The sequence below is a fragment of the Nelumbo nucifera genome, chromosome 6, assembly GCF_055504915.1.
Source record: "Nelumbo nucifera cultivar China Antique chromosome 6, China Antique-T2T, whole genome shotgun sequence".
Taxonomy (NCBI): Eukaryota; Viridiplantae; Streptophyta; class Magnoliopsida; order Proteales; family Nelumbonaceae; genus Nelumbo; species Nelumbo nucifera.
Window position 1 is genome coordinate 30351836 of NC_142654.1, and position 14358 is coordinate 30366193.

At 37.3% G+C, this 14358-nt stretch overlaps 2 protein-coding genes across 9 annotated transcripts in view; one reads left to right on the plus strand and one right to left on the minus strand.

The window, feature by feature from the left end:
* The first annotated feature begins 350 nt into the window (after positions 1-350).
* On the plus strand, positions 351-4031 carry LOC104598455 (uncharacterized). Of its 2 annotated transcripts, none has more exons than XM_010260525.3 (4): positions 351-913; positions 2878-3036; positions 3181-3289; positions 3475-4031. In XM_010260525.3, the coding sequence occupies exons 1-4, from the start codon at positions 491-493 to the stop codon at positions 3678-3680; spliced, it is 897 nt and encodes a 298-aa protein (XP_010258827.1). In that variant the 5' UTR covers positions 351-490; the 3' UTR covers positions 3681-4031. The 2 variants fall into 2 exon arrangements, with proteins under 2 accessions (XP_010258827.1, XP_010258828.1); XM_010260526.3 differs by having other exon boundaries at positions 352-913; positions 3601-4031.
* A 3107-nt stretch (positions 4032-7138) lies between these two features.
* LOC104598451 (protein FAR1-RELATED SEQUENCE 5-like) overlaps positions 7139-14358 on the minus strand; it is a 31982-nt gene continuing 24762 nt past the window's right edge. The window contains exons 1-6 of one of the 7 annotated variants that reach the window (XM_088889990.1): positions 12228-12478; positions 10384-10748; positions 8222-10294; positions 7958-8059; positions 7807-7873; positions 7139-7690 (exon numbers count right to left, since the gene is read on the minus strand). In XM_088889990.1, coding sequence (XP_088746116.1) covers positions 7838-7873; positions 7958-8059; positions 8222-10294; positions 10384-10413 — 2241 coding nt within the window. In that variant the 5' untranslated portion in view covers positions 10414-10748; positions 12228-12478 and the 3' untranslated portion in view covers positions 7139-7690; positions 7807-7837. Of the gene's footprint in view, positions 7691-7792; positions 7874-7957; positions 8060-8221; positions 10295-10383; positions 10762-12227; positions 12479-14358 lie in introns of those variants that run through there. The other 6 variants (XM_088889989.1, XM_088889992.1, XM_088889991.1 and 3 more) reach the window with 6 other exon arrangements.

The window sequence follows — 14358 nt, forward strand, 5'->3', positions numbered from 1 at the left end:
ACCCGATCTAACACGGTCCGACTTGAACCCCAAGACCCAAGTTGTACTCCGCTAAAGTCCTAGGTCCTAACATAACACACAATTCTGTCATTTTCTCTCTCAGCAGGAACCCAGAACATAACGAGCCCATCTGTGAGCGAGTCCGAAGCTCTATGAGAATAGATGACAACGGGTCAATCACGATAAGCCATGTCGACCAAAAATGTGGGACCTGGAGCTGACGTGGTGTATTGTGATTGCCCCAGTAATCCAAGTGGAACCATCACGATAAGCCATGTCGTCCAAAAATCCACTTCACGTTTGTTCCTTTAACACGTCGTATTGACTATTGACTTGGAAAAGTCCGAAATGATTCCGAGTCGGAGCGAACCTTGTTCCTTGTCAGCCGAGTTGACTGATATCCGAAACAACCGAAATCTCACAACTTTCCGCGTATAAAAACCACGGCACACGTCGTCCCTCTCTCTCTCCATGAATCCGCTGTCGTCCCATGAATACTCGTCTAGCGTCGCTCTCTGTCTCTTTCTCTCGCCGTCTCGCCCTCGCCCTGAAACGTTCCGCATCTTTGATGCATCAATCCTCGGAAAGCATAGACCATGCCCATCAACGATTTCGACAAAACGTGATCGTGATGCGGCACGGTGACCGGATTGACAACGCAGAGCCCTTGTGGGTCACCACGGCGGTGCGCCCCTGGGACCCACCGCTCACGGAAGCCGGCAAAGTCCGAGCTTTCTGCACCGGGAGGGAGCTTCGTGACAAGCTTGGTTTTCGGATTCACAGAGTGTTCGTTTCGCCTTTCCTCCGCTGCATCCAAACCGCTTCGCAGGTCGTCTCTGCTCTCTGCGCCGTTCAGGATGACCCTACCAATATGAACTCCGAAAAAGTAGCTATAAATCCCTCTAAGCTCAAGGTCAGATCAGCATCATCTCATTCTTATTTTTTTTTTTTTTCCTTCCTAATTGAATCATTTGTTGGTAGTCGACTGAGTCTGCGTAATACTGATTAGTGGGTCTGTGTGTTTCTCTGTAGATTGAATGATCCCATTTTTTGCTATTTGAATAGACACACTATTATTAGCAGATAGTGAAGAATTAGTAGAACACTAAGTAGAATTTGATTCAACTTTCTTATACTCCTCATGGAGAGGTCAGATGCATTAGAGAGAAGAGGATATCCTTTGAGTAGAGGCATCAAGTATCTTTAATGAAAGGTTTTACTTCACAATATTATGTGTGCACTGTGAACAGTGCATTCACTCATGCCGTTCTGATCTTAATATCTTCTAATTTGATTCAAGGGTCCTAATTGGAAATAAAATCAGTAATTCCTTTAGTTCAATCAACCAGAAGAAGTGCATTGGCAGAGGGAGATGGCAGTGTAGTTTCACTTGTCAAGCAGCTAGACAAAAGACACGGCTTGTTCACTCATTATTTGGTTTTATGTGATTTTAGCTTCTAGGAAACATTATTGGTAGCATAGAATTGGCAACCTGATTATGAATAAAATATTGGTTGTTCTTCATGACTCAACGCTTGGATCTTATTTCTGGCTTTGAAATTGACCCTATCTGTAGTTTCTGCTGAATTCTTTGGTTATCAATTGATCAAGTCTGCAAGCTGGAGCTTGGCTCATGGGTTGCCATTATTGCAGCAGATGGTATATAAAGGGAAATTACCCAATGATGGTCCCAAGTCCCAACTATACAAGGTCTTGGGATTTAGTCCGTCTCTACCATGGTTGGATGAAAGCGTCCAACAACCTCTTGATTTTTATATCTAGATCCTAAATCTTAAACCTTAAACCCTAAGCCCTAAACCCTTAAATACTAAAATTTAAGTGTAAAATGCATTTGATCACACAAATGTCCTCCTAAGTCTGATGGTAGGAGCCAATATTTCCTCCAAGTTCTTGGGAGGGGTGAACTGGATAAGGACAATCTATTTCTCATGCTTTTGTTAGCCTGATTTTTTTTCCCACTGCACCAAGCACCTTCTGTAACAGATAACTAGCAAGTAAACCCGTGCAATGCATGGGGTTAAATAAAAATTTTGTTAGTTTTGGGTTTAGGGTTGCAAGTCAAGGTTGCCCATTTGATAATTTTCAACTATATCAGGGTTGGATCAAGGTTAGGCTCATTGGAAATTTGTTAAACTCACAGCCCAAGTTGTAGTCATCTTTGGGCTGCAAGTCAGGGTTGCCCAATTGGAAAAAATTCAGCTACATTGGATTTGGATTAGGGTTCTGGTGCGTTGAAAATTTGTCAAACTCCCAATCCAAGGCAGCCTTAGTTGTAGTTATCCGGGTTGACAAATTTGGGTTTTAAATTTTAACATCAGTTTAGGTCCATATTTAGGGTTGGTCTTGGTTTGACCCTTAACCTAGCCTAATCTATTAAATGTGTACTCTTACTTTATTAGCGACAGCCAAAGGTTTAAGAGATATTTAAGAAGAGATGGAATTAATGGGAGAGGAGATATGTTACGAACATTACTATTGGAGAGAGAGAGAGAGAGAGAGAGAGAGAGAGTTTCTTTTAATAATTTAATTTAACAATAAATAACCACATGTGTGAGAAATGAGGGGAGAAGGAGGTCCATGTGAGTTCTGTGGTGAGAGGGCCCTTCACCTCCCCTCTTTCCTCTTTCTAATATAGATATAGATTAGGAGATTGTACTTTTGCGTTGCACCATCCTTAGTTGGAAGAATATGATCTGATCTTGTAAAAACTTGTGGACCTTCATCACAATGTGGCACTTGGTACCTGCCTAGCAGAGTTCAGCTTTGCACATCAATTATATATGGCTTTTACCACACTAACTAACATATTTTGAAATATGCTCCATTGAGAACTTAAACTTTTCTTGCGTTTTGTAGGTCTCAATTGAGTACGGGTTGTGTGAAATCATAGGTAAGGCTGCTATAAGACCTGCTCTTGCTCCTAAAGATGGAGATTTTGGTTTTAACATACCAGAGCTTGAAGAGATGTTACCGACCGGGACAGTGGATCACTCGGTAGAGCGTGTGTACCAACAGGTATTTACTTCATTTTGTTCATTTCGTTTTTTAGCATGAATTTCTTGCATGTAGAAGGATAGATGCAAACACACTTTCTGTGTGTTTATTCATGACTGTTCTTTGTACTAAGTGTTAACATAAGATGTGAATGAGGAGTTGCAGTTGCCAAAATGGGAGGAGTCGGTGACGGATGCGAGGTTCAGATATGAAAATGTTATTCGTGCACTTGCTGACAAATTTCCTACTGAAAATTTGTTGCTTGTCACACACGGTGAGCCTTATGTTCTAACCTTGAGTTTATTGAATTTCAATTTCAATTACATTTTGATCATAAACGCACCATAGGCTTGCAATCATTCAACGGATTGAAAAATGCTATTCTAGTGCAAGATGCCTAGATATATGTTGGTTTTTGGATTTGTAACAAACACTGAAGCTTTTCACGGATGGATACAGGTGAAGGAGTTGGGGTTTCAATTTCATCATTCCTGGAGAACACAGCTGTATATGAAATAGAGTACTGTGCATATTCACACTCACAGAGATTAATCTCATTTAACCCTAACCAGACCTTCACTGCAGGAAGCTTTGAGGTATTCACAAAGAACAGTGAATCTGGAATACGTTATTGCCCCATGAACACCTTGGCTCCTGATGTCTGATCCAATCCAAGCAGATTGCGAGGCTAGGCTGCCTTGGGCCTGATCCGAGTGCTTCTACTAACAAATCAAATTAGATTTCATAAGGTGGGAATTTATGTTCAAGGGTGATTAAGACGATCTTTGTGTCAATAAACATGATTTTGTTTCTTTTTAATAATTTGTTTTGAAAGTTATCTTGTTGTTTTCATTGCTTAAAATGGGGAGGAGTGGGAGTGATGGAAGAGATCTGCGCTTTCTTTGCACTTTGTTTCGTTTTTTCCTTGTAATATATCAACTATTGCTGCTGGATTTGTCCATGTAAAATTAAAGCAATAAGCCGATTTCTATTTTAGTTAACAAAATTTAAGATGAGTTAATGGCTTCATCCACTTATGTCACCATACTCGATGTTGCTCGTGTAGAGTTATTGATTCTACAAATTGATGATCTAAGGCCATGTTTGGGAGTGCTTATGTTAAAAATATGTGCTTAAAAACAAGTGCCTATTCGAATAAGCACTTATTTGTATTTGGCACCCAATTTTTTCAAGTGTTTATTTTAAAAAATAAGCACTTATTTTATATTAGTTGTTAGTGGTCTTTTATTCCCATAAGCACTTAAATAAGCAATTGTGACTTTTTTGTCCTTCATTTTTTTTTCAAAATTTTAAGGCATCCAATCCAAAGTGAATGAATAAAATTACTTTGACACAAGTGATTTTATAAAAGTACTTTTACAAAAGTTCTTTCATAAAAGTATTTTGATAAAAGCACTTTCATAAAATATTTTATAAGTGTTTTTGTAAAAGTGCTTTTATATGTGTTTTTGTAAAAATGTTTTTATAAAAGTACTTTCGTAAAAGTACTTTCATTAAAGTGCTTTTATGAAAGTGCTTTCGTAAAAGTATTTTTATAGAAGTGCTTTCATAAAATTACTTTTATAAAAAATTTTTCATTAAAGTACTTTTGTAAAAATACTTTGCTTTTGCAAAAGTAATTTTCATAAAATTACATTTATAAAAGTGCCTTTGTAAACTTGTTTTTGTAAAAGGATTATAAATGGTATTCTAAAATTCACTGGGGACAATTATGGGAGAAAAAAATTGAATAAGTGTTTATTGTATGAGCAATTAAAAAAAAAACTAGAAATTTTGGCTTAAAATATAGGGAAGCCCTTATTTTTAAAATATAAGCCCTTATTGTATGAGCAATTAAAAATATAAGACCTTATTTTCCAAACACTAATAAGTGCTTAACGGTGTGATTCCCGCCCAAATAAGTACTCATTTTTAAGCACTCCCAAACATGGCCTAAAAAGATTAAGAATTTGGAACTATCTAGCAGTGAAAATTTGTAGAGGATAAATGAGAACCATAATGTCAATGAAAAGGTTAGAACTTGCCATTGGTAATGGTGAAAGCTTAGGACAGGAAAAATGGCTGATCTCCATTGTTACAAACTTACAATTAAATGGATCATTGCCTAAGTAACGTTAGGCATTTGAAAGCATTTTATTCTTTGATTTAAAAGAAAAGGAAAAAAAAAAAAACCATGAAAATGGCTTAAGTCACATGACATGATATGTTGGGATGAAACTCGCCATTGAAGGGGAGAGCGCATGAAGCCCCTACACTGGGTTGCCAAAATAAAAGAATATTCGGTCATCTGGAATTTTATCTGTTCTGGCCTCAAACTTTAATAGGGAATGTGACGTTTTCAGTTTTCACGCACATCTATCATTCGATACTTTTACTATCATCTTGCTGACCCCAATATCCAGGTGGACGACGAAAGAAAATGGAATTAGCTGATTGATGATAGGTTGATGAATTGCAGCTTAAAACGGCGGGAAATAGCCATTAGTTTGCAGAGCTTCTCTCTAAATCAAATCTGGTCTCCCTAAGAAAAAGAGGATACAAGCATCTAGGGTAAGAAAATGCGTACAATGAGAAAAATGTTCAACACGTGTGGTGTTTCTGTTTGATGCACTTGAAAGAAAAATTAAATATTATTGCTCTAGTCTGTTTAGGGAGTGATAAAATGGTAACACACAACAGGCTTCTACATCAGAACTCAGCTGTGTACCATGATATGCTGTTAAGTGTAAACCCGTTTTATGACATCATGTTCCTTCATGTCATCATCTTAAATTCTTACTAGATGGGAGTGATAAAATGGTAACACACAACAGGCTTCTACATCAGAACTCAGCTGTGTACCATGATATGCTGTTAAGTGTTAACCCGTTTTATGGCATCATGTTCCTTCATGTCATCATCTTAAATTCTTACTAGATGGTAGATGCTGCTAATGAATGGTCACTGGACCCCACAAATCTGATGGCTCCCTTAGATTGTGTTTGGTTTGAAAGAAAAGAAAGGGAAAGTCATTTATGTTGGAAGGAAATGGGTTGATCAACTACTCGTGAGAAGGTATTTACAAATGCCTAGTGCCAATCTCAGCTTCAAGCTTCTTCTTTACCACTGGCTGTGTTAGAAGGAATTTTGAGTAGAGATGTTCTTGGTAATCATTTAAATTTTCAGAAAGTGTAATGCTATTTTTGTTGATTGCAATTTAAAAAAGAAAAGTGTCACGTTAAATATGTTTTGGTTTGGAAGAAAGTAACTAACCTATCTAGATTTGCCATATGGTCAGTTGGTCACCCAATCTATGTCACCCCTATGCTTCACCGTGTATTGGAGGATATTCGGAGTTTTAATGAATGGCTCTCGTCACCTAAAAAACAAAAACTTTTGTTATTCAGTCTGATGAATGCTCAAAAATGGGCTTATATTCTTGACACTTGGCAAGGGTTTTTGGACTTGAACTTCCCACATAAACAGAGGGTGAAAAGAAGAACATGTGGGTCTTATAAGCTTACTGGGTCTTCTCAGACTTCTCAAAGCAATTGTTCCCAAATGCATTTGTTAGCATCATTAAGGCTATGTTTGGTTTGAAGGAGAATGTAGGGAAAGGAAGGGAAAAGTAGGGAAACCTTTACAAATCTTGTACTAATTTCCCTGTATTTCCCTTCCTTTTCCTACCTTTTCCTTCAAACCAAACATGGCCTAAATGTTAAATGAAATATAATGAGAAATCTTCATACTGTATTTCATTAGTTTATTACATACAATCTTTTTAACTTTCAGATTTCCCTATAAAAGTTCATTTTGTCATTATTTTTTCAATAAATGTTATCACCAGGCTAGAAACATGTTCCATGTTATGATTAGCAATAGCCGGGCAACATAGTTTAGTAGAGGTGGCACAATGTTATGTTGACACCTTGTCTCACTTCCCCACTTGACAAATATGGGATCGTCTTAGCCCAATCCATTGCAAATTTTCCAATTGTAATGAGTTATAATGATTGCCAGATCGAAGGGAAATTTATACTTTGCTTTCTGATCTCTAGCCCTTCTTATTATGGAGGCACATATTGATTTGTTTTCAAGCAAGACAGTTTCAGGCCCCTGCATATGGAAATGGAATAATATCTATCTGAAGAATCTGACTACATGATTCATATGTTTACATACAAAATCATACCTGCCACCGAGAGAACAACATGATGGGGCAACATATGAGCTCGCCACAGAAGTTCTCTTTGCTTTTCAAGACCTTTTTGTACATCAATAATTTTGGCTTGTTTAACTAATGTTGTGGGGGAAAAACTTCAATCTTCCAAACCTTGGGCACCTTCTCTAATATTAACACTCTTAGGACTTGTACAGATTTAAATAGTAAGGAACAAATCTGTAAGGAACTTAGGGTGAAAAACACAATGAACTTTGCCAAACAGATCAGCAGGCCAGCATTTGGTTCTAGTCTTCTAGAGCTCCTATATCCTTCCCATCCCTTTCTTAAAGACACTCATAATATGATGAGAAAGTTAGGAGCGGATTCTTCACATCTAACAAGAGATCAATGGATACTTCATTTCCTCAAGTTTCATGAGTAGTGTTCTAGTCTCTCAGCTCCTTTTTTATTTTTACAGCTTATTGATGCTAGGGAAGTGTTAAGAATGCCCACCTAAATCCCCAAGAAAAAAAAGGAAAGTATGGAGTCAAATGAATTAAACATTGCAACAGAGAAGTCAGAGATAAATCCTAATTAAGAGAATTTCATCCTTACCATACATTACATACCTAAATAGATGTTATAAACTCCAAAACTTCTTCATGATTGTTCGCTTAGTGGTGCCAATGCATCATGCTTTTAAAATAAATAGCACCCCATTCAGTTTATTAGCTATTTACTTATATTCACATAATCAGGAAAATTAATTCAAGCCCTTACCTGAGTAAGGTCATTAAGATCAACATTGATGCTGCTAGGAGGTTGTTGTTGACAAAATGTATAAGGTAACAAAGATAGGCACTCTCCTCGTGTATGGGTTTCCTGTAATAAAGGCATCATCAAAATAGAACATGGATGAACCGGAAAATGACAGTAAACAAAATTCCCTATGTGGAACTTAATATTCTCATTATTGAAGTGAAATCTAAAAATGGAGCTTACAACCTTAAAAGAATGAAAAAGAAAAGCAAAAGGGTCTACTACCTTCTCTGTTGTTACATTATCATTTTTTTTACTTCCAATGCTTTCAGTGGCCTGCCTTCTCATTGCATTTTCCACCTCACTTTGGGCTCTTTGTAGAGAGAACTTTGCAACTTTATAAATTTCTTTGGATGAAGCTCCCTTGATTGCAACATTAATTGCTTGATGACAAAGATTACTGTAGCGCACCTGGCTGCCCACTTGCAGTTGTTCTCCCTTTTGATAGACTACTGCTCCACATTTTGCATCTTTTGTCCACCGATTTAAAATGTATTGTGGTGGAATATAGTGAACATTAGTTACGAAGAATACCTTCAAGATGTGCCTACATAAAAAACCCATAGATTCAAACTTTTGGCAACTACAGTTTGCACAGATGTTACGTGAACTAAATTTGACAATGTATTGCCTATTTTTTCTTTCTAACATCCACAACTTGTATATGGACACGGTTCCATCATCTTCAATTTTTTCACACATGTAGCGTAAACTACTAATTAACTCTTTTTGGAACTCTAAAAACACTGCTGCTGTGTAGATCTTAGCTGCTTCTTCCCCAATATACATGCGTACTACAAAAGATGGATGTACTTGATTCATGTGAGAATCAACCTCAGTTTCCTTTTTACGCCAACTAATGACTGCCTTTTCAACACCCCTGGCAAAGTCTTCTAATGACATATCTCGGCTAAGATGTCCTTTGAAAAACTTCCTTACTCTTTTACTGCGTTGAGTTGTCAACATATCCCCACAAAATAAATCACGTGAGAAAACCGGCACCCATTGTTGACGCTTAAAATATAGTCTCTTCATCCATTCATTATCTTGAAGATTATACTTGGTAAGTAAGAATTTCCAACCCAATTCAAACTCCTCAATTGTTTCACAACCTCTAACACAATAGGAGAAATCTTTGCCAAAATCACATCCTGATCCAAATAAATGATTCAAGCGCTTCTTGGCATTTCTAAATATATTCCATAAGCAAAAACGATGATGGCTATGGGGTAGCACATGTGCAATTGCACTTGTAACAGCTGAATCCTCATTTGTGAAAATTACCTTTGGATGACATCCCTTCATTGCCTTCATCCATGTTTCCAATGCCCACACCAGAGAATCTTCAGTTTCATCCAACACTAATACACATCCAAAGAGTATAGTTTGTAGATGATGATTAACACCAAAAATTGGAACAAAGGGAATAGAATATGCACTTGTCCCATAAGATGTATCAAAACATACCACATCCCCAAAATAGCCATAATCAATCCTTGACCTAGCATCAGCCCAAATAAAGTTGGTTATTTGACCATTTAAGTCAAGTTGAACTGCATACCAGCAATATGGATTTTCCAACTGCATATCACTTAAGTAATTCAACAAAGCTTGCACATCTCCTATTTCAAAATCTTTCGTTCTTTTTGTGCCCAAGTAGTTTCTTGCATCTTTCCCTGTAGGGCAAAGATCTTTTCTCCCTCTAGCATCTTCAGAAAAGGATTGCATCATAAATTCCACTTTTCCTCCCCCCTTCAGTTTAGTCGGACTCTCAAATTTGTGATTATGCTTCTCTACAAACATAGAGACAACCCATGTTCCATTCTCAGCTCTATTTACCAACAGTTTTGCTTGGCAACCTGTTCTCGTTTCGGGATTATGCCTTTTCCTGCAAGCTTCAAGTTTTTTGAATCTTTCCTCTCGAAACCCTTCCTTGGAACAGTATAGCCGACGACCAATGACATCATCGTTCTTTTTGGACTTGCGCACCCCACCTTTCCTCACTTTAAATCCCATCTCTCTTGCATAATTGCAATAATATTGAAAACCATGCTCTTCAGACTCAAAAACCATGCCAACACGAGGTTTTCCATCATCAACTTCATTCTTTTTTTCCTGTCCTTCAGGGCATTCTATTTCATCTCCATCCTCATCTTCATCATGTGTATCTATTTCTTCGCTAGATTCCTCATCTAAACCATCAACTTCAATTTCAAATTCTTCCATGTCGTAGATGGATTCATTGTCTTCCTGTGGCTGTGAAATCCAATTCATCCTCTGACTAGTGTTTTCCATTGCCTGTGGAGTATAGAAGAGATTACTGAATTACATTGGCAGCATTGCTTCAATCAAGATTGTATTCTAAAACCAGAAGTAGAACAATCTACCAACTTATCCCTTTCGCCTAAATATTTCATTACAAGCCTTTAAGCAGCAGCCAGTGCCATGCCAGTAACTGCAATTCTAGATTGAACACCACAACTATAAATGAAGCTTGTGCATATAAAGGTGAAGAACAGGATAGAAACATTTGAGACAGAGAGAGAGAGAGAGAGTAGGCCAGAAACATTTCAAACAGATAGTTACATAATGTCCCCAAGTTCTCTTCTAGTTCTTCCCATTTACACCATTGCTTCTTTCTACCACAAGAACAGGGAAAGAGTAATTCTCAGTAGCTTTACAATTGGAAAAGGGACCTTAAGTTATGGATCTTGCAGGATCCAAATAAAGCTTTTAGATGCTCTTCACACACCTGAAAATAGTCACTACAATGAAATCCATATCATGTAATCTTCTACAAAAAATGGATATAAGCTCATTTTAAGTGCCATTTTTCAGTAAAAGCACCATCAAAAACAACAACAAGATTATCATGGTTTCTTAATCAATAATGGCATTTAACTTTCTTTGTGTCTCCAATGCATATAATATTTGTGTAACAATTTTGTCTGACATCATTTTGTTTTCAGCCTAATAATGCTTTGAGTTGTCAAGTTCCAACCTTTATTGACAAATGGAATATATGTATTGGAACATAGTATTGCCATTAGGAAAGATTACTAATTTTGTACAATGTCGACTTTCGGGAATCCAGTTCTGAAGTCAACTATTTAAGTTAAAAGGGGACCAAAAATTCATGTCTTTTGTTATATGATATATGTTCAAACTCTATGGTCAGTACATAAATAGATAAGTTACAGAGATAGACAGACACAAAGAAGGTGTTACAATTGCCTCAATAATTATGTTTGAGGATTTGGAGGTTCACTATGTTACCTGCTAGTTAATGGCAGTCTCAATTAACTGTTATTTGTCACTTGTTCATTTTTATGAAATATTAGTACATATTACTTTTTAAATTTTTTTCCTTGTTGGGAAGCTGGTTTAATAAGAATTAGAAAATCTAGTTTATAAACGAAGTTGAGTAAGTGGAGGTTCTGAAAACATATTTAATTTTGTTTTTTACCGCCATTCTTTTTCTTTGTTTTCTTTCATTAATATAATATATTATATTTAATAAGAGGGTAAGGAATTGGGGGAGAACCCTCTCCTATGTAGAAGGAATCCCTTTTACACCAAGATTGTCAATATATTGTCCTTATCATTAGTATCTGTGCAGAATGCAGTGTACCATCACCACAAAAAAAAAGTAAAAAAAGAAAGAAAAGATGGGTAACACTACAATCAAATAAGTATAAATTTTAGATGGTCTTTATTGTTAATCTATTATCTTGTTTATCTTGTAACAACGTGGACTTTCCAGCTTTCTATAGATTCATTCGAGGGCAAGAAGAAGAAGAAGAAAAAGTTAGTATATCTCAAGAGACAATTGGGTTCTTGTAATAGCCAGCAGAAATTTCGTCTTCTGAGAAAACAAGATTATTTTCAATAACTTCATGTAATTTATGACCACTAATTGACAGTTCTTATACTGGAAGTATTAAATGGCAGTACGGGTTCCAGTAATCTCCTTCTTTCACATTAATGGAAGAAAAAAAGGATCACTTAGCATTTGGTTGGGGTGTAATTGCATCCATGAAGAGGGTAAGCGGTTAAGCAGATGAGATTCATTTAAGAAATTTAAGCTGTGGTTGCAGCTTTTCCTTGTACAGCAGATATTTGTTGTCAATATAGTTCGGGATGCACGGGTAAAGTTGGAACCATTGTAAGAAATGTAAAGAAGTAAAGAAGACATTATTTAAAACAGAAGATAACAAAAGAATCGACTCACAGAGATCGCAAATCAGGGAAGTAAACAGATCATCCTTGTCTTCTTGCCTATTTTCCAGAGCGAGCAAAAAACGGAACTGTGGTTCGCCTTTTTCCGCGGCAGCTCGTGCTGTTCGTGCAATTAAGGTTTTTGCCGGAGAGAGAGAGAGAGAGAGAGAGGAGTAGAAGATGCAGAGTGAGAGTTTCCTTCAGTCACGAAGAGGATGATCGGATGAGAACGCTCCCATAGTGGGATTCCCTCTTGTTTAGCTCTTATTGGCCAGAAGGGTTGGAAAGGTACAAAAAAAAAATGTTTTTGAGTGAATGATCACGCGGGATGAACCCATGGTGTGATGTGTGAGCCGTCGTGCCGAGCTCTGATTGGTCCGAGGAGTTTCACATGAAATCTATTTTCTTGAACAATGATGAAGATCCAGCACGAGCTCACATCCAGTAAACTGTGTGATCCCTAACGTGTTGACAACTGATTGGCTCGAAAATTGAGACACAATATTTTATTAAAATTGTCAAGAGGCGCTAGGGCTTCCACGGTTTGTGCAGAGGAAAAGACTCTCAGGCTCAGGCTCAATCATCGCTATCATTTCAATTTTTTTTGGTACAGCCAACAAAAGCAGAACGCGTGTAGATTACAGTGACCCCGCGTGATCATCACTCAAAAAAAAAAAAAAAAAAAAAAAAAGATGCCAGTGGGGCCTCCGGCCTCCCCCCTGGTATCACATGGGGCTTTTCCATGTGAGCGCTCTCGCAATCATGACTTCGCTTCTATTCTTGAACCCTACACTCCAAACAGGCAACGACAACAGGATCTTGAGCTGCTGACTGTCTTTTCTTTTTGGTTCTGGTTCTAATCGCATCGAAGATCGAACCTCAGTTGATGACATGCCTCTGATCAATTTTATTTTTGCCAAATGCCAAATTCATTCACAGGAAGAGAGAAGAAGAAAGAATGCTGGAAGGACATTCTACTCCTTGCTTGGATGGATCACATTCACATGTTTATGGGTTGGATCGAGGGCCCAAAATGAAGATTGGATTAGTGGGTTAATTCTCAAACTAAACTATTATTAGTAAATAAATTTATCTATTGATTATAGTTATAATTTAACTATGATTTTTTTTTTGATAGAGTGGAACGAAACCACATCATAATTATGATTAGTTATGATTTCAATCCAATGAAGAAGTCCCCCTGCACTTGTTTTATGGCTATACATATGCTTCTCTCTCGTGACATGGCCCTTATAGTTATATCGAGTCTTCCGTTGTATAATTGTTGCTGTGATGTATATGATTTTTTTTAATAATATATAACTATTTATAACAACTTGACATGTCAGGAAAGACTGGTTTTTCTGATGCGACAAGTGTTTTTTTTTTCTTTGTTTTGAAAAAACAAAACCATACACATTGACCACCCAAGATCTTTTAACACTCTCTATTTGATAGATACAAACTGAGGGCCCCTTTGGTTCGCATGAATATCCGATTCCTACTGTTTGGTTGAGCGGAATTGGAAACCCATTCTCACTCTTGGTGGAATGGCATTCTCCCATTTTAAAGAATGGCCATTCCCTCCCCGTTCTTTAGGAATGATATCCCATTCTAGCTGATTCCAATTCTTGTTTGCACCAAACAGACTATGGGAATAGACCATTATGATTCTGATTCCAATAATGAACCAAACAGACCCATAGGCCAAATCAGCTCTGTAAATTTTAGAAACATTAGTAAAGCGATTGCGAATCGAAGTATGGAGAGATTCGCAGTTGAAGTAATCATTTAAGCAGGCATCTGGTTCCTCACTTGAAACAAAATTTGTTTTGCCTCAAAGGCCTGAACTTACTTTATTGTTTTGCCATGTGGAAAACACAGACATTGCGCTTTTATGCATGCCACCAAGAAATTAGATGATGTTGACATGGACAACCCATTTCAATATCAGCTCTAGCTGCCGTGTATGGTGTATAATAATATAAATCAGAGGCTTCCAAGCCATTTTCCTTCACCAAGGAAGCGTGGCTGGAAAGTTTAGCAGCCAAATTAAAAGATTCTCCTATTGACTTCTGGCATAGAGTAACAAGCTGGAAAAGGCGTGGTCATTTTCAATGGATATTGAGAAATCCAGAGAGATT